Source organism: Pongo abelii, chromosome 2 (genome assembly GCF_028885655.2).
Source record: "Pongo abelii isolate AG06213 chromosome 2, NHGRI_mPonAbe1-v2.0_pri, whole genome shotgun sequence".
Taxonomy (NCBI): domain Eukaryota; kingdom Metazoa; phylum Chordata; class Mammalia; order Primates; family Hominidae; genus Pongo; species Pongo abelii.
The window spans coordinates 204,401,229-204,428,097 of record NC_085928.1 but is presented as its reverse complement, the minus strand read 5'-3'; the positions used below and the strand labels follow the sequence as shown (position 1 = coordinate 204,428,097).

At 51.3% G+C, this 26,869-nt stretch overlaps 1 protein-coding gene across 3 annotated transcripts; it reads left to right on the top strand.

Moving 5' to 3' along the window:
- The first annotated feature begins 11,995 nt into the window (after positions 1-11,995).
- On the top strand, positions 11,996-26,404 carry LRRC15 (leucine rich repeat containing 15). 3 transcript variants are annotated; one of them, XM_009239667.4, is made up of 3 exons: positions 12,027-12,098; positions 17,957-18,038; positions 20,730-26,404. In XM_009239667.4, the coding sequence occupies exon 3, from the start codon at positions 20,733-20,735 to the stop codon at positions 22,476-22,478; it is 1,746 nt and encodes a 581-aa protein (XP_009237942.1). In that variant the 5' UTR covers positions 12,027-12,098; positions 17,957-18,038; positions 20,730-20,732; the 3' UTR covers positions 22,479-26,404. The 3 variants fall into 3 exon arrangements, with proteins under 3 accessions (XP_003776440.1, XP_009237942.1, XP_063578465.1); XM_003776392.5 differs by lacking the exon at positions 17,957-18,038 and having other exon boundaries at positions 11,996-12,098; XM_063722395.1 differs by lacking the exons at positions 12,027-12,098; positions 17,957-18,038 and adding an exon at positions 18,374-18,415.
- Positions 26,405-26,869: the final 465 nt, after the last annotated feature.

The following is a 26,869-nucleotide window of genomic DNA, read 5'->3' as shown; positions in this document are numbered from 1 at the left end:
AGGCAGGGAGAGGAGTCGGGCAAAACTGTATGCCAGCCAAGTCTATCCCTTTAAAAAAATAATAAGTGGATATTTGTATTGCCTAGCATCCATACAGACAAGTGCATAAATCACGTGTGCCACTGGCTACAGGATTTTAGTCTCTCACTTTCGTCTTTCTTCCTTCTTTGCTTCTTATTTATTTATTTATTTATTTATGTATTTTTGAGACGGAGTCTTGCTGTGTCGCCCAGGCTGGAGTGCAGTGGTGGATCTGGAGTGCAGTGGTGTGATCTCGGCTCACTGCAACTTCCACCTCCCGGGTTCAAGCAATTAATTCTCCTGCCTCAGCCTCCGGAGTAGCTGGGACTACAGGCGCGTGCTACCATATCAAGCTAATTTTTGTATTTTCAGTAGAGATGGGGTTTCACCATGTTGGTCAGGCCTGTTGTCTCGAACTCCTGACCTCAAGTGATCCACCCAGGTCGGCCTCCCAAAGTGTTGGGATTACAGGTGTGAGCTACTGTGCCCGGCCGCTTCCTACTTTTAATTTATGCTATCTTGTTATTATTATGTTTTAAATTGCCTCAAATCATTTCTGCAGCCAGGAGGGGTAAGAATAAATTCACGAATAGATGAACGAGTGGATGGGTGGATCCATTGTACTCTGACATGACCAGGAAGCTGATTCAGACAGTCCCCAGTCCTGAGGACCACAGCTCCGTTCCAGACAGGAGGAAAGGCCTCCACGGAGGGATGGGATGGGCTGGGCAGAGCAGGGTAAGCCTGGGGGATCGTCCACATCAGCCTGGACACCAACTCGCAGCTCCTCATCACCTGTCATCAGATCTGCATCCACACTGCCAGCCACTTGTTCATTTCACCTGCTCAGTGTTAAGAAGCACAGTCATGATGCTCCTGTCTTCAGAGTCCTCTGCTGTGAGGAGCAAGCTCGTCATTTCCCTTAATTTGCTAGGAAGGAAATGGCTCATGCTGGGGAGAACAAGGTCTGTCATTCCAAGGACTCAGGTGGCGGCTCTGACAGTGGAACCTAGGCTCATTAGCATTAGTTGAACGGCTGTCTGGGCTGTGCACATCAATACTGACTGTATTGACATGTGTGTGGCGGGCAGTGCAACAAAAAGGGTCTGAAATGAGCCAAGGAGGATGCAAGCATGAACTGGGAACAAGGGTTGCCTGGCTGTCTCCTTTCCTCATGTCCTCTCTTCTCTCCTTCCTTCTTTCCTTTCTTTCCTCCCTCCCTCCTTCCTTCTTGTCCTTCTTTACCAGATGAAATGGGGTAAAAAGATATAATTTCTTCCATAGACTGATAGGCTGCCGTAAGTGGTTATCTCATGTGACGTCCCCACTGTCTGGATGGCACACTGATTCCCAAAGGCAGAAGTGACTTGCTAAGGTCCATGTTCTGGGTTTCTAGCCTTCCGTGTCTTTCTTGAGCCTGTTCATCGGGCTAATGGCACTTCTCTGTTCCTTCTTGGATTGTTCCCTGAGAGGAATTTGGGATGGGGGAGGTGACGAGGAAGGCAAGTTTCTCAATGAGGTGGAGGAATGGGGCTCCCTGGATTGAGTTCATGTGCCCCTGTGTTTCTGCATAACCTTCAGTCACGTAGGGCATTCAAAACAGAGCTGCTCCTTCATGTAATAACCAAGGAAAACAATTGCTCTTATAGCTCCCGACCTTTAATTACATGCGGTGATGCACTGGCAGCTGCTCCAGCCATGAGGACTATGAGGTTGTTAGTTTTATCATTTCAAAGGCTACTCTGCTTTATTGTGGCATAAAATTTGGAAGTCTCATATTAAAATGTACAATTAAATGCAACTTGAATAAATTGCTTTAGGCCAAAGAGAACTTTTCCCTTCTGCTTCCTGCACACAGCCCTGTCCCCCTGCCACCTCTACCTGTTAACTGCCTGCTTTGAAACTCTCTGAACCTCTCTGAAAGGGAGGAATGAGAGGGTTCTTTGAAAAACAGCCTTGGAAAGACATGTGGCAAGCTTATGGGTTGGGCTCAGGCTGCCCTGAAGGCTGGATTGAGCCCGCATGCCCTGTGTTTCTGTGTAACCTTCAGTAACGCAGAACATTCAAATCCGAGCTTTGAATGAGAAGATGAGAAGCACAGGCAGCTTCTCAGGTCTGTGGGGCCAGGTGGGCTGGTCTCTTTTTCCTTTTTTGAGACAGGGTCTTGCTCTTTCACCCAAGCTGGAGAGTAGTGGTGTGATCTTGGCTCACTGCAACCTCCGACTCCCAGGTTCAAGTGATTCTCTTGCCTCAGCCTCCCAAATAGCTGGGACTATACGTGTGTGCCACCACACCTGGCTAATTTTTGTATTTTTAGAAGAGAAGGTGTTTCAGCATGTTGGCCAGGCTAGTCTCGAACTCCTGACCTCAGGTGATCCATCCACTTTGGCCTCCCAAAATGCTGGGATTACAGGGGTGAGCCACAGCCCCCGGCCCTGGTCTCTTGATAAAATAAACGAAACCCTCGCACTCACTCCCCTTGCTGATTCTCAGTCAGCCATAGAAAGAAGTCCACGTGGCTCACCCAGCATGCGAGGGCCTGGTGATCAGCTACCTGCGAAAGCTCAGTCTCCCACCATAGCCTCCCTTCCTGCCTCCAGGCCTTTGCTCAGCCCTGCTCTGCAGCTGGATGGCCCACCCACTTCTTCGGCCCTTTCAGAATCCCATTCACCCTCCAAAGCTCTGCACCTACCCCTTGAACCTCTCCTTAATCAATCCTGGTGGGCAAATCTTTCCCTCCTCTGGTGCTTCAGGACACGTTGCTTAACTCTATGTGTAATTTTTCGAGGACAGGTTTTACTTTGGGGTGCTTTATGCTCATTGTGTGTCTTGGGACCCCATGACTTTGGGGGAGGAGGCCGAAGCTGGTTCCTGTTGTCTCTGCAGACCTCGAGCGGAGTGCCCACCTGGAGTCCAGCCAATGGCCACCAAGATCTGCTGGGACTTTGCTCCCTCTAAACTGTGAGTCTAGCTCCTCCCTGGGGTCCTACCAGCATGGCTGACCTGGAAAAGAGCACATCGCCAGGGGGCTAATTCCAGGCAGTGGAGGCTCCTCTTGAGAGACACTGCAGGGTCTGGCATGGAGGATGAGGTTTTTAAAATGGAAAAAATTTGGCCAGGTGCGGTGGTTCACCCCCATAATCCCAGCACTTTGGGAGGCCGAGGTGGGCAGATCACTTGAGGTCAGGAGTTCGAGACCAGTCTGGCCAACATGGTGAAACGCTGTCTCTACTAAAAATACAAAAATTAGCCAGGCATGGTGGTGGGTGCCTGTAATCTCAGCTACTTGGGAGGCTGAGGCAGGAGAATCGCTTGAACCTGGGAGACAGAGGTTGCAGTGAACTGAGATCGTGCCACTGCACTCCAGACTAGGCAACAAGAGCAAAACTCCGTCTCAAAAATAAAATAAAATAAAATAAAATAAAACAAAATAGAGAGAATCCAAGGAATGTTTTTTCCATTATAAAACTCATCAGCTACAGAAAAATGTGAAAAAAAGACAAAATTACAGAGGAAGGAAGGAAAGATGGCTCATATTCCTGTCACCTCAGCACATGCCTGTGGGGTGAGGGGAGCTGAGTTCATCCCAGAGCAGCGAGGTGAGCTCTATGACCTGTTCCTGTCCACACTGAACCAGGGACCAGCTTGCTTAGATTGGGTTTCTGCAGTCTTTTTAAAAAATACCTAATGTTTTCAGAAAGGACTAATTTTTAATGTCATAGAACATTTCACCAGCAAAATGGTGGTCCTCAACTTTCTCCAGCATGATTTCATTTGATGCTTGATTTGTGTGTGTGTGGTAAAATCTACATAACATAAAATGTATCAATTTTTCCAAATTTTTATTGTGGTAAAATACACATCAAATTTCCTTTTTTTTTCTTTTTCGACAGAGTCTTGCTCTGTCGGCCAGGCTGGAGTGCAGTGGCACGATCTCAGCTCACTGCAGCCTCTGCCTCCTGGGCTCAAGTAATTCTCCTGCCTCAGCCTCCTGAGTAGCTGGGATTATAGGCGTGTGCCACCAGTCCTGGCTAATTTTTGTATTTTTAGAAGAGACAAGGATTCACCATGTTGCCAGGCTGGTCTCGAACTCCTGACCTCAGGTAATCCTCCTGCCTCGGCCTCCCAAAGTGCTGGGATTACAAGCATGGGCCACCGCGCCCAGCCAAATTTACTATTTTAATCATTTTCAGTGCACAGTTCTGTGGCATTAGTACAGTCATATTTTTGTGCAACCATCACCATCCATCTTCAAAGTTTTTTTATCTTTCCAAACTGAAACTCTGTCCCTAATTAAAAACTAACTCCCCATCCCCCACTGCTCTCCCAGCTCCTGGAAACCACCATTCTAGTTTCTGCCTCACTATTTTATATACTTCTTATCAAAGGAATCATAAAGTGTTTGTCCTTTTGTGGCTCTCTTATTTCACTTAGCACAATGTCTAAGGAAGAATTTTCTTCCTTTTTATTTTTACTTTTTTTGAGACAGGGTCTCACTCTGTCACCCAGGCTGGAGTGCAGTGGTGTGATCCTGGCTCACTGCAACCGTCTGCCTCCCGGGTTCAAGCGATTCTCGTGCCTCAGCCTCCCGAGTAGCTGGGATTACAGGCGCCCACCACCACACCCGGCTCATGTTTTTGTATTTTCAGTAGAATCGGGGTTTCACCATCTTGGCCAGGCTGGTCTCCATCTCCTGACTTCAGGTGATCTGCCCACTTTGGCCTCCTAAAGTGCTGGGATTGCAGGTGTGAGCCCCCGCGCCCGGCCTTTCCTTCTTTGTAAAAGTTGAACAATATTCCATTGTCTGGCTAGACCACATTGTGCTCATCGATATCCCTCTGTCGGTGGACATGGGGGCTGCTTCCACCTTTTAGCATTGTGGATAATACCGCTCTGAACACAGAGGCACATACATCCGTTCAAGTCCCTCCTTTCAGTTCCTCGGAGTACACACCCAGAAGTGGAATGATGGGATCGCATGATCATCTATGTTTAACTTTTCAATGAACTGCCACGCTGTTTTTCACACCAGCTGTACCATTTTTACATTCCTGCTCACAGCATACGAGGGTCCCAGTGTTCCACATCCTTGCCAACGCCTGTTACTGTCTGTTTTTTGGATAGCAACCCACATGACTGTGATGTTGCGCATCTTTGCATGTGCTCATTGGCCATTTGTATATCTTCTCTGGAGAAATGTCTGTTCAGATCCTTGGACCATTTTTAAAAGCGGGAGGTTTCTTTCTCATGCGTGAACTCCTCTCTCCCCCACCCACTGCTCCCAGGCTCGACACTGTGACCAAACAGCCTCCCTGGGACACTCCTGACTCTGAACACATCATCACCATGAGGAAGGGAGGCCGGGGACCAAGGGCCATCTTACGAAACTTGCCTTTGGAGAAACATCACTAATTACCGGGTATGGCAGGACATGAGTCTGGGAGTTGTCACTGGGGATTTTAAGAAGGTGACTGTTTGCTTGTTTGTCCCATTATTATTATTCTATATATTTTTAGTGTTTCTGGCTTCGTTCTTCCTGTATGAGCATGGTGTGTAGTACTTTATAGAGACTAAATTTGACCTCTTTGGGATAAGTAGGAATAAGTCATTTCCTCAAAGACTGCCTTTTTCCTGCTGACAAAGCAGCAACAACCCTGTAAACAGGGAAAGACAGGAGTGGGAGGGGCTTTCCCAGTTATAGGGAATCTGCTGGGATGAAGCCCTGAGCTGAGCATTTCACACACGATTCTCCTTCTAATCCTTTCATCAGTCAAGTGGGGCAGGTTGTTATCTGAGCTCACACATGGGGACAAGGAGGCTCAAAGTGGCAGGTCAGGGATGGACGGGGCTGGGATTTGGAAGCCATCAGGGAACCTGAGCTCCTTCTGTGACAGGAAAAGCCCTTTTGCTCCTGCTGAGCGCTAGGTGGGCGTTAGGGGCCTGTTTCAAGAAGAAAAGAGTCTCGGCTTCTCTCCTCCCCTCCCCTCTCCTCCCCTCCCCTCCCCCCCTCCCCTCTCCTTCCCTCCCCTTCCCCCTCCTCCCCTCCCCTCCCCCCTCCCCTCTCCCCTCCCCTCCCCCCTCCCCTCTCCTCCTCTCTCCTCCCCTCCCCTCTCCTCCCCTCCCCTCCTCTTACCTTCTCCTTCCCTCCCCTAACCCTCTTCTTCCCTCCCCTCCCCTCCCGTCCCCTCCAGCCTCCCCTCACCCCTCCCCTTCCCTCCCGTCCCCTCCAGCCTCCCCTCACCCCTCCCCTTCCCTCCCCTCCCCTACAGCCTCCCCTCACTCCTCCCCTCCCCTCCTCTCCTCTCTTCTCTCCTTTCTTCTCTTTTCTTTCCCTCCTTCTCCACTAGACATTGACTCCACTGGACATGTCACTCAGTCTATAAACATGTTTCATTCTTTACTAAGAAAAAAACATTCTGTGTGGTGTACGTACTCCGTATGATATATGATGATGGATACATGTCATTACACACTTGCCAAAGCTCACTGAATGACAGCACCAATCCCACATGGGCCTTACGCTGGAACCTGATGGTTCATGTGTTTGAGCCCCTCAGACTGCGTTAACTTCTGTACACCAGCACCTGGCTCAGGGCCTGCTGCTTACTGGATGCTCAGTTACTGAGCGAATGCAGGGCTCCCCAGTGACCCCCCAGGACGGTTGTGGGGAGGGCCTGTGTGGGGCAGTTCCAAGGGTGCACGAGAGGAGAAGGCTTTGGAATGGATGGGCCTGACACGGGCAAGGGCAGTCACCGTGGGGCCCAAAGGGTGGAGGAGAGCCCAGTGTGGAGGGCCCAGGGAGGCAGGTTTCAGTTTAAGAAAAAGATGTAAAAAATGGAACCTTATCGAGACCAGCCTGGGCAACATGGCCAAACCCCATTTCTGCTAAAAATACAAAAAAATTAGCCAGACATGGTGTTGTGTGCCTGTAATCCCAGCTACTCGGATGAGGAAGGAGAGTCGCTTGAGCCCAGGAGGCAGAGGCTGCAGTGAGCCTAGATCGCGCCACTGCACTCCAGCCTGGGAGCTAGAGCAAGAGTCCATCTCAAAAGAAAAAAAAAAAAAAAAAAAGAACCTTATTTTTATATTTCAAAATAGTTGTTCTAATTACTTACCGGATGTAATTCAGGAATGCATGTTTGTTTAAATGAAACATAAAACAACACATAGTTATAAACACCCTTGTTTATCACTGCTTCCTGCCGCCAGTGCTGTGGCAATTTTGTATGTGTCTTTCTAGATCTTTCTCTATGCATTCATATATAGATACAGACAAAGACACCCGTGTGTGTATATATACGTGTGATAAAAACACACACGGACAGACACACACCATATAGCTGAGTGAAATTTCTCACACCTGCATTGTTCTTTCTTGTTCCTCTTAAGCTGTGTCAGGGAAAGTTTTCTATAAAACTGAATACATCCACAGAGACTCAGGTGGCCGAATTCTCCAACACAGTCCTGTTATGAGAGGCTGTCCTCGTGAGCAAAAGGGATGCCTGTGTGTCTTTGAGATGCGCTGCTCTGAGGAACAACCTAAAATTCCTCCTTCAGAGAACAGCCAGGACCTGGGAATGAGCTGGGGACCACTGGCTGCCCCTTGGGACCTTGGGGCTCTCATGGCCTTTTCTGCCTCCTGAAGGGAGAGCAGATGGAGGGCCACCCGGGCGGGAGAGAGGTGGGAGGCAACCAGGCGGAGACGAGAGCCCTGGATGGCCATCCGAGGCTGACTCTGTAGACACCGAGGGCCATTCAGTGGGATAACTGACGTTTTGTACCATCTTCTGGCTTTTTGTGTGATCATGATTGACAAATAGAAAGATTGTTTTCTTAACTCTTTCCCACGTGTTGAGGGATAACTGAGGAGTTGTACATTTACTTCTTTTCTTTTTAAGCCGGTAAGTGCAATTGTATTATATACATTAATCTGTCACTCGCTTTTATGCTTAATACATCTGATATGTTTTTCTTCTGCAAATAAAGATGGATCTGTCTCATCTTTTAAAACTGGCTGTTTGGTATGGATTTTCATGATGTGCACAGCCACTGTCTTGCAGACAGACATCTGAGTTGTTCACAGTGATCTGCTGCTGCCAGTCATGCTGCCTGGCACATGCTTGAACGTATTGCTTTATGCACACGCAACATCATGTCTGTGTATGTGGGGGTTTACACACTTTGAGTGTCTTTTTTTTTGTTGGGGGAGAGATGGGGTCTCACTATGCTTTCCAAGCTGGTCTCAAACTCCTGGCCTCAAGGGATTCTCTTGCCTCAGCCTCCCCAGTCACTGGGATTACAGGCGTGAGCCACCATGCCTGGGTTTTTGAATTTTGATAGCTATTGGTCTACCAGTTTATATTCCCATCAACAGAGTGTGAGACCACCGTCATCCTTACCAGCCCGAGGCATTCTCCATGTTTTTTATTCTGCTGCTCCACCAGGGGACATAATGGTGTGGTCACAGTGTCCCCACCCCTGAGGTGAACTGAGCAAGGATCCTAACGCCAGCTATGGAGGGTGCTGGGGAGCGGTTTGCCCCACCGAGGGGAGGCTGGGTCCCACGGCCTCCAGTGCCCGATTCTAACTAGAATAGAGACACATACTAGGGCGGGAGAGAGCAGAGTTCCCTGAAGTCCTGGGACGACCCCAGCTCTTCTGGTTCTCCCAGGGGGGCTGGAAAGTGAGCCCTGAGGTTACAGGGCCTGCGGGTGGTAAATCAGGCTTTCCCTTTCAATAATAATAGATGTCCCGTCCCTTCCTTAGTGGAACAGAGCGGCTGTTCTGGGGGCTGACTGGGGGCTGCCTTGCTTCCTCTGTAGGAGAAGGTGCTTCTCTGGGGAAGAGAGGGCCTCCATGTGTGGAAACCCAGAGTCCTGCAGCCCGATCTCCACGGCACCCCCAGCCTGGGGAACTGCTCCTTCCTGCATGGCCTGCTTACTGTGTGGAAACCCACGCGCTGTCACGAAGGCCAGAGAGAGTCCTCTGTGAAGGCTGGACACCCCCCCCACCCCCATAGCACACTTCCTACAGCATGGCTCCACCTGGGCCTCTCCCTCCTCCAAAACTCCCGGTGGCTCCCTACTGCCTACAGAGGACTTCACTCTTCGGGAGCATCCCAGTCCTCAGTGAGGCCCTGCCACACAGCCTGGGCTCCAGCCACATTCTCTCTCCTGCTCACTCTGACTGGATGGTTTTCCTTTACCCTCTCCCCTCACCTTCCAGAGTCTTGCTTTGTCGCCCAGGCTGGAGTACAGTGGCGGAATCTCGGCTCACTGCAACCTCCGCCTCCTGGTTTCAAGCGATTCTCCTGCCTCAGCCTCCCGAGTAGCTGGGACTACAGGCGCCCACCACCACACCCTGCTAATTTTTTGTATTTTTAGTAGAGATGGGGTTTCACCATGTTAGCCAGGATGGTCTCGATCTCCTGACCTTGTGATCCGCCCACCTCGGCCTCCCAAAGTGCTGGGATTACAGGAGTGAACCACCGCACCTGGCTGAGCCTGCTCATCTTTTAATGTCACCCTCTGCATGACACCCCAGGTCCATCCCTTGAAATGCTCCCACATTCTCAAGCTTGCCCCGAAGAAGGGTCTGTCAGTGACCTCACTCCTTCCATCTTCTCCCAGCCCCGCTCTGTGTCAGTCTGAACTTCATTTCATGGGGGTTGTGTGCCTGAGCACAGGATCCAGTGGTGTGCAGATAGCATGGAGCCCACAGGCTGGGCTTGGACTCTGGCTCTGTCACTTAGCATATGGCTGCAGGGAAATTAGTTAACAGACCTGGGCCTCAGTTTTTTTGTCTGTGAAATGGGGGTAATTACTGCCACTCATAGGACTATTTGGCGGATCAGTAGTTCTCAACCATGAGTGTGTGGTGCATGTGTGTGTGTGTACGTGTGTGTGTGTGTAAACTCTCCCTTCCTGGGGACATTTGGCAATGTCTGGAGACATTTTGCTACTTTTGGATCGGGGGGTACTGCTGGCATCTAGAGGGCAGAGGCCAGGGATGCCATTGTGCCTCCTGCGACGCATAGAACAGCTCCTGCAATGAAGAATTATCTGCCTCCAAATGTCACGTGGTGAGGCCGAGAAAGCTGGTGGAGGTGAAATGATGGAGAGCTGCAGTGAGGTACCCAAGGGGTCTCTGGTTCACAGCAGGTGCTTCCCAAACAGCCGTCTTTAAATGCAGCCGATTCATCCCGGTGTTGTCCACCACTCCCAGCACAGTGCCTGACACAGAGCAGTTGGCTGCTAGGATTAAGGAGGATGGAAGAGGAAAAAGAGGGATATTCTTATTCTTGCAGGTTCTATGGAAAGAAAGTTAGAGTGGCCAGGCGCGGTGGCTCACGTCTGTAATCCCAGCACTTTGGGAGGCTGAGGCGGGTAGGTCACGAGGTCAGGAGATTGAGACCATCCTGGCTAACACAGTGAAACCCCGTGTCTACAAAAAATACAAAAATTAGCTGAGCCTGGTGGTGCATGCCTGTAATCCCAGCTATTCAGGAGGCTGAGTCAGGAGAATCGCTTGAACCCAGGAGACGGAGGCTGCAGTGAGCTGAGATCACGCCATTGCACTCCAGCCTGGGTGACAGAATGAGACTCCGTCTCAAAAATGAAAAAGAAAAGTTAAAGTACCTGATTTGGAAACGTGGAGGAACCAGGGCAGTAAGAGAGAAGGTGTTCTCCACGTGGGAACAAGGCTGGTGGGTGAAGGGATGGGGCTTCGAGCTGTGTGGAGCCACTCCAAGCAGTGCCTGCCCCTCCTGGGCTCCTGTTATTTAGTGGACAAGACACTTTTTGTTTCTGGCTCTGAATCATGGTGCCACGGTGAGGAGGAATGTGGCATGATTCAGGCTGTAGGCCTTGACCATGACAAGCCACCCAAGCAACTATTTCAGTAATAACACTACGCACTTTTATATCTTCCTTTCATTGCAGATCTCAAAACACAGCGCAAATATTAATTAAGCCTCTTGGCACTCCATGAGGCACTGTGTGTAAATATCACTCTCCCCACTTAGCTGAGAAGGTAAACTGAGCCAGGCAAGGGCAGGGTGTCTTCAGCTTGGGGCAGCTCAGGCCTTGTTGAGGCTCCATCTCGGAGGAGAAGCCGGGGTTTGGAAGCCTTCCCACCCCTCCAGCTATGACTCCTGTATCCTCTTCCCCAGGCCCTTTTGGGGATACCACAAATAGAAACAGTTTTGTCCCCACTGGGGAGGGGGGCAGACAGGGCAGCAGTGTGTGGGCTGTAATGTAGAGGTGAGGGGCATAGGGAAGCTCCTCACGCCCAAATATGCCCCTTGATTGCCCGTCCCCAAGCCAGAGACGTGTGTGCCTGCACCTCTCAGAGCAGCAGTAATGGCAAAGACCCCAGCATCACAAGGAAATCGGAAATGCTGTTTTTAGAGGGGACACGGTGGTCGTAATTATATTTTTCCTTGGAATCTAAAGTAAATGCTTCTTCCAAAATGTTAACAACAGATGAATCACGTTAATTGTCTGTAAATTTAAAGCCAAATAAAAAGTTTAAAATAAAAAAGAAAGAAAGAGAAGAATGAATGAGTTTTCTAGAACCACAGGGAGAAGCACTTGCCAATACTTCTAGGAGCAAAGAAACGCCCCTGAATCCTGCCCCATCCCTCTCTCGGGGTCCTTGTCTCCTTGGCCAGGGCAGGGCAGCAGGGGATCCACAGTCACTTAGGGAGGGGGTTGCAGGGTCGTTGTAAACTCTCACAGTGGCCAGTGCAGTGAAGGAATCCAAAAGAAACACTGGGGGAAAGACGGAAAGAGGAAAATGTGTCCTGAGTTTTTAAACACGGTTGAAGCAAACCCCTTACATTTAGGGATGCCAGCTGTGTGTCCCCTGTAGTGTCAGCCCGGGACATGCAGGCGCTGCACTGTGGCCCACAGTCCCCCCTCCCAGGGCCAACACTGCCCTCTGCAGTGACTCACGCCCGGGATAGTTTAAATACCGGGACAGCTCAGGCGAGCCACACTCATGCTGCAGTCTTGAGCCGTCCCTCGTCCTCCTCTCAGGCTCTCTCTTGTCCACGGCGAGCAGGCGCTGAGCTGCTGGTAAGTAGGCGAGCCACCCCCGTCCCTCCTCTCTGCTTAGAGGGCCTGGCCAGCCCCTTCCCGTTTCTGCTGGACCTGCTCCCCTGGGAGACCCCAGAAGGGGCAGAGCTGACGTGTGCCTGGGGATGCTCTCGGGACAGGGACAGGAGAAGCCTGTGCTGGAGGGGTGCAAGCCTGTCTCCCTCACTGCCTGGACACCAGGACCACCAGCCCCTCTGCTGATGCCTCAACAGCCTCTTACGCCCCTTGCCCTGAGCAGCTCATGATGTCAACCTGTGGTGCTGAGATGTCTGAGACCAGCAAGTTGGGCTGAAAGTGGACTAAATTATCACCCCCCTTGTCACTGGATTGACCTTTCTGGAATCTAGATCCATTAGGGGAAGAACTTTTCTTTTTAAGGTTCAGATTATTTGAGCCTGTGCCATCTTTCCTGCTGGCCCCCAGTGGTCTGCCCCGCATTTGGGTCTGTCCAAGACCTTCCTTCATGGGGGTTTCCCAGGCAAGAGAGCTGTCTGCTTTGCATAGATGGATAACTCCTGCAAGTGTGACTTCAGCAGATGTGCCGATCCCTGGTTTGCAGTTCCAATTTGGAATTCAGGCATGGGCTCAGCATTGTTCAGGCTCTAACAGTGTGGCTTAGGGGACACTATGCTGGCAGTTTCCCCTCTCTCCTGCTGGAAGTGTCGGCCTCTGTGGAGCCTGGCGGCTTTGAGCAGGGAGTCAGGGCAGGAGATGGATTTGTGATAAGGCAGCATGTGGATTTGAAATTGTGATGGCTGCACCTTGACCCGTGCTTCTGCTCAAACGCAGAGGCAGGACCTGGGGCCAAGAAACCAACTGTGGAAAACCAGAACTTTCAGGACTCTCCCACCCCTGCCAAAGTGCAAGAGCCTTTCCACCTCCCGGGCCCAGGGCATCACCTCGGTGCAGCTGCACTGTCTCTGGGATGACACGTGTGCTCCAGCCGCAGGTGCCGGGTGCCTGTCTGCCACGTGCCAGCTTCTCCTTTGGGGTTATCTGGGATACATCACTTTATCTCGGGCAGCTCTCAGATGTGTTGGTGCCACTGGTTCCTTAATTTAGAAGTGCTCTAACGGCTGGCACTTCCTTCATTCTGCATAGACTGAACATCTGGGGTAAATTCAGGGCCAGACAGTCCAATTTGCCTGTGGTCTTGAGTCAGCGGGGCGGGCTCAGCAGTGATGAGGCAGGCATGTGAGAGGGTTCGGGGCCAGGGGAAAGTTCTGGATAGATTCCACAGAAAGTCAGGTCATGGAAGGTTCTTCCCAGGGCTAGGGAACACTCTCTTAGCTCGCTCAGAAAATGGAGGGGGTGGTGAGGCGAGGGTAGAAGTAGATCCAGCCATGGAGAGATAAGAGATGGGGGAGAAGCTGTCCCAACTCAGTCCTGCCAGTAAGCAGACTGTGTTCACACATGGCAATTTGCTGCCCTGAATCCTGACCACGAAGGAGTCACTGCTGCTTCAGATTTATGGCCTCTCTTGGCTTTAGGACACAGAAATTAGAACCTGCTTCCAGATGCTTTGATCAGGGGCTGATCCATTTCTCTCTACTTTGGGACCCCAGGTGCCCGCCTGAGAAGGGGGCTGTTTGTAGCCCGTGGCTGCTCTCATAAGAGCCCTTTTGGGGCAGTTCTCCATGTTCTGCTAGGCGGTTTGTCAGTTTCTCCTGCTACCCTTTCCAGGCTAATGACAGTCCTGCTCTGGCCTCTGCAGGAAGCCAGACCTGGGAGGATCCCCAACAGAAGGGCTGGAAAGGAATTGCGCTTTTTAACTGATTTTCTTTTTTAAAACAATAAGCAACATTTTGGCTTCGAAGGGCCGTGAGAGATGAGAGACGGGGGTCCCCGCTTGATCAAGGTGGAGGGTGAGGGTGTGGCCAGTCTTGCTTTGGAGTTCAAGGATGCTTTCTGTTTGGGGTGCAGTATTCCCAAATCGGGGGCTGTGACCTTGGCCCCAGGTCCTGCCTCTACATTTGAGCAGAGACACAGGTAAAGGTGCAGCTGTCCCAGTTTCAAATCCACACACCAGCTGGGCACGGTGGCTCACGCCTGTAATCCCAGCACTTCGGGAGGCCGAGGCGGGCGGATCACAAGGTCAGGAGATCGAGACCATCCTGGCTAACACAGTGAAACCCTGTCTCTACTAAAAATACAAAAAATTAGCCAGGCGTGGTGGCGGGCGCCTGTAGTCCCAGCTACTCGGGAGGCTGAGGCAGGAGAATGGTGTGAACCCAGAAGGCGGAGCTTGCAGTGAGCCGAGATCCCACCACTGCACTCCAGCCTGGGTGACAGAGCAAGACTCCGTCTCAAAAAAATAAAAAAAAATAAATAAAAAAATAAAAATCCACACACCCCTCATCACAAATCCATCTGCAGCCCTGACTCCATCTCCAGCCTTGCTGTTGAGATTACAGGGGTCAACCCCTTCTGGTGACCCCTCTGTCCCTTCCCTACAGTCCTCCAGGAGACTCAGGTGGAATTGAACAAACACTAGCATCAGAGCAGCCTTAAAGAAGGAATCCCTGAACCCACGCAGCCTGGTAGTTAGGAGAAGCACTTGCCCTTGGCGAATCATGCTGGCCAGGGGGCAGGTGGATTGTATGAGCCTCAGTTGATTTAAGCTGGAGGGTGCAAAGCCACCTCCTCCCCAGTCCCAGGCCCTGCCAGGCAGGTGGTTGACAAGGTCCCGAATCCTGGTGATGAGGCTCAGGGGTTTGCCAAGCTCTGTAGTTAGGGGCCCTGATCGGGTGTCAGGAGTCCCCAGCGGACTGTGTGAACTTGGGCAAGTCCCCTGCTCCCTGGGGACCCCCTCAGCTTTCCCAACTACAAAATGAGCAGATGGTTTGACTAGGTGCACTCAGAAAGCTCTTGCACCTCTGATGCTCCAGGCTCTAAGTACTGTTTCTGGAAGCAGCTTCTATTGCCAGGTTCAACTCAGCACAAACCGCAGTTCCTGATGGGGATGCAGAAGGGGCCGCTGAGAGAAATATTGGTAAAGGGATGGGGCCAGGCCTGTGGCAGGATCTGCGGCCTCCCCCATCCTGGGTCCTCTTGTTCTCAGCGGTCAGTGACAAAAGGTCTGAGCCTGGGTTCTTGGCTAGTCTAGACCTCACGTGGTGTTTCTGAGCATGTTCTGTGGACTTCTGTATTGGAGTCACTTGGGAAGTTTGAAAAACATGCAGAATCCTGGGCCCCGCTGAGATCTAGGGATCAGGATCTCTGTGGGTGGAGTCTCCAGAGATTCTGATTTTTACCCAACAACAAAAATAACGATCATCACAAACATTTATTGGGTCCTCACTTTGTGCCAAGAACTCACCCAAGTGCTTCATATGCATTAACTCGTTTAATCCTCACAGCAGCAACGCTATGAGGTCAGTTCTATTAAACAAGCCAGGTGATTTTATGTGCTGCCCCAGGAGAGGGGATGTTTGGTGAGATGGGGAGGTCTGGAGGCACCGAGGCCCGAGCTTCAGGCCAAGCCTCTCAGGCAGACCCACTGGCCTGAGCCCCCACGAGCACGTGATTGAGGTCAGCACCCACTGTGGGCCGTGGGGAGAGACCCTGGCTGCTCCAAGCCTGACATCTTCCTCGGGAGCCCTCAGGCTTGTTGGGTGACATCTCTCTGCAGACAAGGCCATGACTGGGCAGCCCTCTGTGGGGAGAAGGCAGAAGCCAGGGAGAGAGAGCCCCTCTCTGGGTCTCAGTTTCCCCAGGTGCACTGGGAGTGAGCAGGACCAGAAGCTCCCAGAGGCCCCTCCCAGTCCCTGGGTTCCATGGAACGGCTATTGGCTATGTGCGGACGTGCTGATTACTAAGTGGGATTGCCCTCGCTGGGAAACTTGGAGGCAGGTGGGCCTGAATAGATGGGCATAAGTTCCTCAGGCCTCAGCATGAAGCTGGAGCCGGGCCGGGCATCCCTGCTGGAGGTCCAGCAGGTCCTCTGGGGAAGAGAAGCTGAGGAGAATGAGGGGCTTCAGGCCAAATTTCCTTCCTGCCTCACATCAGAAGATAACAGAGCTCCAAGGGCCCTTGGAAGTCTTTACTGATGGGGAAACTGAGGCCTGGAGAATTTCCCTAAGCTCATACTTTAACTTAGTGTCAACCAGAGTAGAACGTTGGTCTTCCAGGCTCCCTCCAAAAGTTATGCTCTGTGTCATTAAAATAAGGAGGAGTCTCCTTCCAGGAAACCTCGTGTTCAGGGAATGTGAACGATGGTATTAAACGAAAAACGTCCCAACCCACCAACCAACAAAGCCCAGGACTTCAAGGCTAATTATGTGTTTGCTCATGAGTCACGGTGCTTCTGCTGAGACCCGAAGCCAGAGTGCCCTGGTTTGTGCACTTCTGCTCATGGGGAGGGACTGCATCAGAGCACCCAGGAGAGCTGTCAGGCTGTCCTTCGGTTTGCCTGCTCGGCTTGCTGACTTCATGGGCCAGTGATAGACGCCAGGCTATTCCCCCTTCCCAGGAGCTGGACAGGGGCTGGACTGAGTCACTGAAGTGATTGACGACGCTCTCGGTTGCCTGGGGGAGAAGTTATAATTAGGGCAGCTTTGTGGCCCTTTAACTGCCATCTGTCAGAGCTGCCAAGCGGCACCAGGCAGCGTGGGCTATTAGGCCTCCAGGTGCTGGGCTCCTAGAGGCTGCGGCCACTGCACGAGCTGGCATCACGTGCTGAGAATCCAAGGGCCCAGCTGTCAGTCCCAGTTCTGTGGCCCCTCCCTCCCCTGCGGGCTTTGCAGCCGCTTTTGAGCGGAGCCCTTTGGAGGCCCTGTGGGGCCCTGGGCGCCAGCTGCAGCAGTCGAAAGTGCTGCAAACAGGAAACTGCTGCATGTGGTGCTGGGATGGGCTTTGCAGACGTGAGGATTTATACAGAGGCAAATCTGCAAATTCTTGCAATATTTGTCATGCTGAGTGTGGCCCATTTTAGACAGTGGTGGCTGTGTTCCCACAGGGAATTACCTGCACAGTCCTCTCAGGTCAAGGGACACCTTCCCTGGCACAAGCCCTTCCTGGGCTGGCTTGATGCCCCTCCCCAGCTGGGGAGTGCAGACTCAGACAAAGCCACATAGAGATGGGTCCTCACAGGGTGCCTCATCCTACACTGTCCTTCATAGATGGGGAAGCTCAAGATTGCCCCGCCCTGGCCAGGTGACGTGCACTTAATTTAGTCTCTGACACTTGGGCTGTGACACCGTTTTGAAGCACGCTGGGTATATGAGCGTACGTTAAATATAAGTGCCAGCCAGCTTGTCTCCAGGAGCAATTCAAGCTCCACCTTTTGCGCGTCAGCCCAGGCAGTAAATATCTCGCATACACTTACACCAAAGAGATGGGCAAATACCCACACTGTCCACACAGACCCCTAAGAGTACAGGCACCGTTGTCTTGGTGGACAGATTGTTTTCTCATGCCCTGAAACTCAGCCTTAGAATCCTAAGATCTTAGGAATGGACAGGACACCAGTGTCTTCCAGTCCAATACCCTACCAGGCGTGGGAATCTTCTCTACAGCTTGCTTGCCAAGTGATTGCTTTAACCTCTGCTTGATTGCTTCCAGTGACAGTGAGCTTACTCCCTCCGTGAGGTTGCCCATTTTGACTCTGGATAGGCTGTCTTCAGTGGTGAACTGAAATCTGCTACTCTATAACTTCTGCACCTGTTTGACCTCTGAAGCCACACTGAGCTAGGTTCTTTCTGTATCCCGTGGCAGCCCTTCAGGGATGCTAGGAAAGTGATTGTGGACTCCTCACAGCATCTCTTCCTCTGGTTATTTATTCAACCACAGCTCCTTCATTTTAATTTTAATTTAATTTTTTTCTCACCATGTCTTAGGGTGCTGACACAGTTCCTTCAATGGATGCTCAGATGTTCTGCTTTCTAGACCCCCTCGCCATCCTCTAGAATTCTTCAGGAGGTCAGTTTGCCATTAGCCTTTTTGAAGTTCAGAGTGGAACTGAGCCCAGCATTACAGGTGTGGCCACGTCAGGGCAGTGTAGGGTGAGACCATCACCTCCTTTTTTCCACATGTGATACTTCTATTAACCCAGTCTCAGACCACACTAGCTTTTGTGGGCAGCCTCCTTCCTTTGTTATCGTTAATAAAAAGTCCTAAGTCTTCTCCTAGGGTGAATATTGAGCCACTTTATTTTTGGGCACTCTGTTTAGGCAGCTTGTTTTCTGTTGCTGGGTTCTGGACCTGACATTTGTCTAGATAAGTTTTTTTTTTTTTTTTAGATGTGTCCCTAGCATAATCTGGCCCCATTCCTTTGCATCTAGATGCCTTTGGACAAGGTATTCTTTTTCCTTTCTTGTTTCCATTGTTCTATATGCTTAGTTAATTTCTTAATGTAAAAGTATAACAGGTCAGGACTTCCATGGGCTGTGAACAAGTAAAAAAATCAAGGTCTTGGCTGGGCACGGTGGCTCATGGCTGTAATCCCAGCACTTTGGGAAACCGAGGTGGGCAGATCAGAAAGTCAGGAGATCGAGACCAGCCTGACCAACATGGTGAAACCCTGTCTTTACTAAAAATACAAAAGTAGCCACGCATTGTGGCATGCGCCTGTAATTTCAGCTACTCGGGAGGCTGAGGCAGGAGAATCCCTTGAACCTGGGAGGTGGAGGTTGCAGTGAGCAGAGATCATGCCACTGCACTCCAGCCTAGGGGACAGAGGGAGACTCCATCTCAAAAAAAAAAAAAAAAAAAAAAAAAATCAAGGTCTGTGTGGTTGGGGAATGGGCTTAGGTTTTTATCTCAGAGTAAGCTTGTTGTGGGGGCAGGGAAGGGGAGCACGGGGCTGAGGCCAAATTAGGAAGCCTGGGTTACTCTGAGACGTGGGCCAGGCTTCAGACCCCGTGAGTTCAGAGCCACAAACAGAGACCAGAGAAATACCTTCTTTAACCAACCATTGATGGCTTCTATGCCATCATTTGAAATTCCTTCCTCTGACTCAGGATTTTTGCTCATGGAAAGGGAGACACAGCATTAACACTCAAAGTACTTCCTTAGGGGTCTGGAGACCTGGGCTTTAAGCTCAGAAGCCTTTCCTTGCTTCTTGAATCCCCAAAAAGTGATGGGAATGAGTGACCGGCAGTGACTGCTCCATCTTCCAGGAGTTTGGACCTTTGAACCTCTGGTGGAAGTTGCAGATACTCTCATATATACACAGAAATTCTTAGTTCCTTGACTACGAATGCCAAGACCAGAAGCACTTTGAGGCCCTCCTGACTTCAGGAGTCTATAGGGTCCATGCTGTGGATAAGCATGGAACAACGGCAAGCATTTGCACAGCACTGGCCGGGATGGCCCTGCATCCTTTCCCCATTCGCTCCTCACAACAGCACCAAGAGTGGGGTGGGAGTTACCATCCCCTCTTCACACACGAGGGAGCTGAAGCTTGCAGGCCTCAGGCTTCATTCAAGGTGAAACTGTTAGTGATCCTTAAATATTCATATAGGGACCAGCACCCATGTCCCATATCTCTACATTTTACACACACACACACACACACACACACACACACAGTTATATATGTAATTGTCATCAGTGATTTCAAACACCAACATTTCCATGAACTTGCCTCCATTTTCAGAACATTGCCACGCCTGACCTACCGTCTTTTAGCTCAAAGTACATCTCAGTAGGTTTCCTGGAACTTACTCAAGGACTCCCCAGTGTTTCTTGTGGAAACTGGGACTTATACCCACAAGGCTGGCTTCAGGCACCAGCTAAGCCACAGCAGCCTCTCCCAGTGAGGCAGGACATGGTGCAGACACGTCATTGCCTTTTCCTGGGAGGGTGGTTTGAATTCGAGCTAGATGAAGCACAGGTGAAAGGACTAGCAGATGGCTAAGTGATGGTTGGTGGTGATGGGCTGGGCAGGGCACGCCCAGGCGAGGGTGAGGAAGAGCTGCTTCCACTGTAGTCATTCAGGCAGATCCCAGCTCTGTGGTCCTAACTCTGCCGCTGCTGCTGCACCTCCCGGCAGGCTACCGTGTTTGTGGACTCACCATCTTCCCTCAGGTTCAGCCCTATTTATTTGTTCCCATTGCCTCTGTGTTCCTCCTGACAAGGCTGTGTTTAACCAGCACATTCAGATGATGTGAGGGATACAGAGATGGATAAGATACAGTTCCCGCCCTAAGGAACCTGTAGGGATGAAAGATGGACTCCCTGTCCGTGGAAAGCTTATTGGCTGGGGAAGGAGACAGACAGGGATACAGTGAATGACATCCAAGGCCACCGTGGCCAATGATGGAGACTGGGAAGACGACTTCATAGAAGGGTAACTGATTGACTCATGGAATCTGGGAAGTGTCCTAAAGGTGATTGCACTGGAGCTGGACTTGGAAGCATGGGAAAATTTTGTATAAGGACAAGGGGCACTCCAGGTAGGGAGAATTGCCTGGGCAACGGCATGGAAGCAGAAAGGCAGGGGCAAAGGTGCAGAGGCTTGCTGTCCAGAGCAGAGAGAGCACGCGTTCAGTATGTGATGATGGGGTTCAAAGCCAAGCCAGCATTGGCACTGCAAGTTGATGTTGGCTTAAAACTTGCCAGTGTCGGTTAGAGGACCCTGACTAATGTGTGCTCTCTCCCCTTGCACAGGCTATGCCACTGAAGCATTATCTCCTTTTGCTGGTGGGCTGCCAAGCCTGGGGTGCAGGGTTGGCCTACCATGGCTGCCCTAGCGAGTGTACCTGCTCCAGGGCCTCCCAGGTGGAGTGCACCGGGGCACGCATTGTGGCAGTGCCCACCCCTCTGCCCTGGAACGCCATGAGCCTGCAGATCCTCAACACGCACATCACTGAACTCAATGAGTCCCCGTTCCTCAATATCTCAGCCCTCATCGCCCTGAGGATTGAGAAGAATGAGCTGTCGCGCATCATGCCTGGGGCCTTCCGAAACCTGGGCTCGCTGCGCTATCTCAGCCTCGCCAACAATAAGCTGCAGGTTCTGCCCATCGGCCTCTTCCAGGGCCTGGACAGCCTCGAGTCACTCCTTCTGTCCAGTAACCAGCTGGTGCAGATCCAGCCGGCCCACTTCTCCCAGTGCAGCAACCTCAAGGAGCTGCAGTTGCACGGCAACCACCTGGAATACATCCCCGATGGAGCCTTCGACCACCTGGTGGGGCTCACGAAGCTCAATCTGGGCAAGAATAGCCTCACCCACATCTCACCCAGGGTCTTCCAGCACCTGGGCAACCTCCAGGTCCTCCGGCTGTATGAGAACAGGCTCACGGATATCCCCATGGGCACTTTTGATGGGCTTGTCAACCTGCAGGAACTGGCTCTGCAGCAGAACCAGATTGGACTGCTCTCTCCTGGTCTCTTCCACAACAACCACAACCTCCAGAGACTCTACCTGTCCAACAACCACATCTCCCAGCTGCCACCCAGCATCTTCATGCAGCTGCCCCAGCTCAACCGTCTTACTCTCTTTGGGAATTCCCTGAAGGAGCTCTCTCCGGGGATCTTCGGGCCCATGCCCAACCTGCAGGAGCTTTGGCTCTATGACAACCACATCACTTCTCTACCCGACAATGTCTTCAGCAACCTCCGCCAGTTGCAGGTCCTGATTCTTAGCCGCAATCAGATCAGCTTCATCTCCCCGGGTGCCTTCAACGGGCTAACGGAGCTTCGGGAGCTGTCCCTCCACACCAACGCACTGCGGGACCTGGACGGGAACGTCTTCCGCATGTTGGCCAACCTGCAGAACATCTCCCTGCAGAACAACCGCCTCAGACAGCTCCCAGGGAATATCTTCGCCAACGTCAATGGCCTCATGACCATCCAGCTGCAGAACAACCAGCTGGAGAACTTGCCCCTCGGCATCTTCGATCACCTGGGGAAACTGTGTGAGCTGCGGCTGTATGACAATCCCTGGAGGTGTGACTCAGACATCCTTCCGCTCCGCAACTGGCTCCTGCTCAACCAGCCTAGGTTAGGAATGGACAGTGTACCTGTGTGTTTCAGCCCAGCCAATGTCCGAGGCCAGTCCCTCATCATCATCAATGTCAACGTTGCTGTTCCGAGTGTCCGTGTCCCCGAGGTGCCTAGTTACCCAGAAACACCATGGTACCCAGACACTCCCAGTTACCCTGACACCACATCCATCTCTTCTACCACTGAGCTAACCAGCCCTGTGGAAGACTACACTGATCTGACTACCATTCAGGCTACTGATGACCGCAGCGTTTGGGGCATGACCCAGGCCCAGAGTGGGCTGGCCATTGCCGCCATTGTAATTGGCATTGTCGCCCTGGCCTGCTCCCTGGCTGCCTGCATCGGATGTTGCTGCTGCAAGAAGAGGAGCCAAGCCGTCCTGATGCAGATGAAGGCACCCAATGAGTGTTAAAGAGGCAGACTGGAGCAGGGCTGGGGAATGATGGGACTGGAGGACCTGGGAATTTCATCTTTCTGCCTCCACCCCTGGGTCCACGGAGCTTTCCCGTGATTGCTCTTTCTGGCCCTAGAGAAAGGTGTGCCTACCTCTTCCTGACCTGCCTGATTCTCCCGTAGAGAAGCAGGTCGTGCCGGACCTTCCCACAATCAGGAAGACAGATCCAACTGGCCACGGCAAAAGCCCTGGGGATTTCCAATTCATATCCCTGGGCTTCCTTCAAGAGGGCTCCTCCTTCAAATCCTCCCCACCTGTCCTCCAAGAACAGCCTTCTCTGCGCCCAGGCCCCCTCCTGGCCTCTGTAGACTCAGTTAGTCCACAGCCTGCTCACTTCGTGGGAATAGTTCTCCGCTGAGATAGCCCCTCTCGCCTAAGTATTATGTAAGTTGATTTCCCTTCTTTTGTTTCTCTTCTTTGTGCTATGGCTTGACCCAGCATGTCCCCTCAAATGAAAGTTCTCCCCTTGATTTTATGCTCCTGAAGGCAGAGTGAGTTCTCTCCTCAAAGAAGACTTCAAACCATTTAAGTGGTTTCTTAAGAGCCGTCAAACACCCTGGTTTTGGGGATGCTATGAAAGAGAGAAGGACAATCATGCCACTCAGTTGCTGGAGACAGAAGAGCCGTCATCAGCGTCTCACTTGTGATTTTTATCTGGAAAATGAAGAAAGACCCCAGCAGAGCAAGCTCAGCTTTTTAGAGAAGGATCTTTCCAAACTGCAAACTTTGCTTTGAAAAGTTTAGTCCTTTAAGGAATGAAATCATGTAGAATTTTGGACTTCTAAAAACATTAAAATCAGCTTATTGGTACGGGATAGAGAAAGAAATCTGGTACCTGGGGGTCCTTGTGTTCACCCCTAGAGTTTGTTTTAAAATTTTTAATTGAAGCATATGAAGTGTATGTGCAGAAAAGTGGGAACAGGATAGTGTACAGCTTGGTGGATTTTCACAAACTGAACATACCTGTGTAATCAGCATCTAGACCCAGACCCAGAGCATCACCAATATCCCCCATCCTGGGCTTTTCCCAGAGGAAATGGGAGCTTCTGGAGATGGACTTACCTGGGACCTGCTCCCTGTGAGCCAGGATGGTCCCCCCACAGCCAGCCTGTGCAAAGGCCCAGTGGCCAGGGGTGGAGGAGAATATGTGCGTGTGGACAGGATGGGAGACTCTGGCCTGAACATGAGATTTTATTAAATCTGGAGACCCTGAGAGACCCTGAGACCTGGGGCACCCTGGCTGGCCAGGTCAGAAGCATCCTGACTGCAAAGGTCTGTGCAGCCACACCCCCTTCCCTGCCAGCAAGCTGTCTGCGGCTCATCGGAGGCCCCTCCGCCTGGAGCCTTCTATGGACATGATATGCCTGTATCTGTTTTTAATTTTCATTCTTCACTTAGGGGAAGTGAAATAGCTCAGAGATGAGATCCTTTAATTGAAAACCAAGCGTAACGGAATCCAGTGTCTTTCTAATGTGGTAAAATTCTCCATCAACATCACAGTCAGCTGGCAGCTGAACTTCAGAATCTCACTTACAGCAGGCGACACGGGGGTACGCCGACGGGTCACACTGGGTCTGGGGGCTCCCTGGAGCTCCTCCTGCGTGTGGTCTGGTTAGGAGTTGAGTTGTTTGCTCCAGGGTTATTCTCCTCCTCGAGTCACAGTCACACGAATGCCTGCCTTCTCTGGCCTTCCTGCTACACACACATTCACATTGCGCTCAAGAAGTTAGGCTCATGGCAACGTGCGTCTTTCTCTGGACAACTGGCCCAGTTTATGGTGAAATGGAGAATTTCGGGTCTCCATATCTGCCCAGGAAAGAACTTCAGCTGACTCCGTGGGGATCTGGAAATCCACCACCAATCCCGATCGGCTCTTATTAGCTCCCCGCTCCACAAGACACCTGTGACATCCCCCAGGGCCATAGGAGCACAGTGCTGACCAGGTTTCCCTTCCAGTTCCTGCACAAAAAGGGTCCAGAGGGATGTTTGCAAACACTAGTGCACTTTGTAGCTTTTCATTCTCTGTCCCAGGGAATCTAGGAGAGATGAGGCCCGTCAAAGTCAAGAGATGTCATCCCCCCAGGGTCTCCAAGGCATTTCCAAACTATTGGTGGCACCTGGAGGACATCCACCAAGGCTTGCCAGAGCCAACAAGAAGTGAGCCCAGAGCATGGCACATGAGCATCACCCGCTGATGGTGGCTTGCTGTGCCTGGTGCCAACAGGGGCAGCCCGGCCCGTACCCCTCCAGACAGGAAGCATGGGTTTGCCCACAGACCTGTCGGGTGCTCCTGTGAGTAGCCTCCAGATGTCTTTGTGCACAGGCACAAGTGGGCCAGGGCTGGAGAGAGGTGGAAACCTCTTCATCCAGTGGGCCCTGCCAATCTTAACCCAGAACCTCTAGGTATTCCTGGTAGTAGCCATGACATTGGAGCACCTTCCTCTCCAGCCCAGAGGCTGACCTGAGGGCCGCTGTCCTCAGATGACGCCACCCAGGAGCACCCTAGGTGAGGGGTGAGGGCCCCTTTATGTGAACCTCTTGCCTCTTCCTTTCTCCCATCAGAGTGGTTGGATGGAGCCATTGGCCTCCTTTTCTTCAGTGGGCCCTTCAACCTCTCTGCACCATGTTGTCTGGCTGAGGAGCTACTAGAAAAGCTGAGTGGAGTCTCCTTTCCAACAGGATGATGCATTTGCTCAATTCTCAGGGCTGGAATGAGCCGGCTGGTCCCCCAGAAAGCTGGAGTAGGGTACAGAGTTCAGTGCACTTTTCCTCTCTGTTTACAGCTCCTTGACAGTCCCACACCTATCTGTAGTGGGAGCTGGGAGTCAGTGTTGGAGAAGAAACAACAAAAGCCAGTTAGAACCACTATTTTTAAAAAGTGCTTACTGTGCACAGATACTCTTCAAAGCATTGGACGTGGATTCTCTCTCTAGCCCTCAGCACCCCTGCGGTAGGAGTGCTGCCTCTACCCACCTGTGATGGGGTACAGAAGCACTTGCTCTTCTGCATGGTATTCAATAGGCTGGGAGTTTTATTTATCTCTTCAAACTTTGTACAAGAGCTCATGGCTTGTCTTGGGCTTTCGTCATTAAACCAAAGAAAATGGAAGCCATTCCCCTGTTGCTCTCCTTAGTCTTGGTCATCAGAATCTCACTTGGTACCATACAGATCAAAAGCTTTGTAACCACAGGAAAAAATAAACTCCTCCATCCCTTAAAGAATAGAATAGCTGGTCCCTCTCATGGGAATTGGGCTGTATGTATATTGTTCTTCCTCCTTAGATTTTAGAGGTACAAGAGTTCTACTTAGAACTTTTCATGGACACAATTTCCACAACCTTTCAGATGCTGATGTAGAGCTATTGGGAAAGAACTTCCAAACTCAGGAAGTTTACAGAGAGCCGACAGCTAGAGATAACTCGGGAACCAGCGTTGGTCGACAGATGTTAGATGTATCCTAGCTTTTAGCTATAAACCACTCAAAGATTCAGCCCCCAGATCTCACAGTCAGAACTGAATCTGCATTGTTGGGAAGGCAGCAGTGGCCTTGGGAAGGAAGCCATTGCTGTGGTTCAGAGAGGGTGGGCTGGCAAGCCACTTCTGGGTAAAACTCCTTCCGCCCCAGGTTTCTTCTTCTCTTAAGGAGAGATTGTTCTCACCAACCCGCTGCCTTCGTGCTGCCTTCAAAACTAAATCATGTTTGCCTTGCTTAGAGAATTACTGCAAATCAGCCCCAGTGCTTGGCGATGCATTTACAGATTTCTAGGCCCTCAGGGTTTTGTAGAGTGTGAGCCCTGGTGGGCAGGGTTGGGGGGTCTGTCTTCTGCTGGATGCTGCTTGTAATCCATTTGGTGTACAGAATCAACAATAAATAATATACATGTATACATGCGCTGTGTATGCTCTCTATGGACGTCTTGTGTAGGTGGTCTCACACCTGTGGATTCTGTTCTTGCTATGTTTGTGCAAGGTTGAACTGGACAGATAATTACGGAAAGCAGATTCTGGGCTGAGAATAGGCCTTTCGAAAGTGAGTGGGAGGCCGGGTGCGGTGGCCCACACCTGTAATCCCAGCACGCTGAGAGGCCGAGGTGGGTGGATCACCTGAGCTCAGGAGTTCAAGATCAGCCTGGCCAACATGGCAAAAACCCATCTCTACTAAAAATACAAAAATTAGCCAGGCATGGTGGTGTGTGCCTGTAATCCCAGCTACTCGGGAGGCTGAGGCAGGAGAATCACTTGAACCCAGGAGGCAGAGGTTGCAGTGAGCCGAGGTTGTGCCACTGCCCTCCAGCCTAGGCAACAGAGCGAGACTCCATCTCAAAAAAAAAAAGAAAATGAGTGGGGACC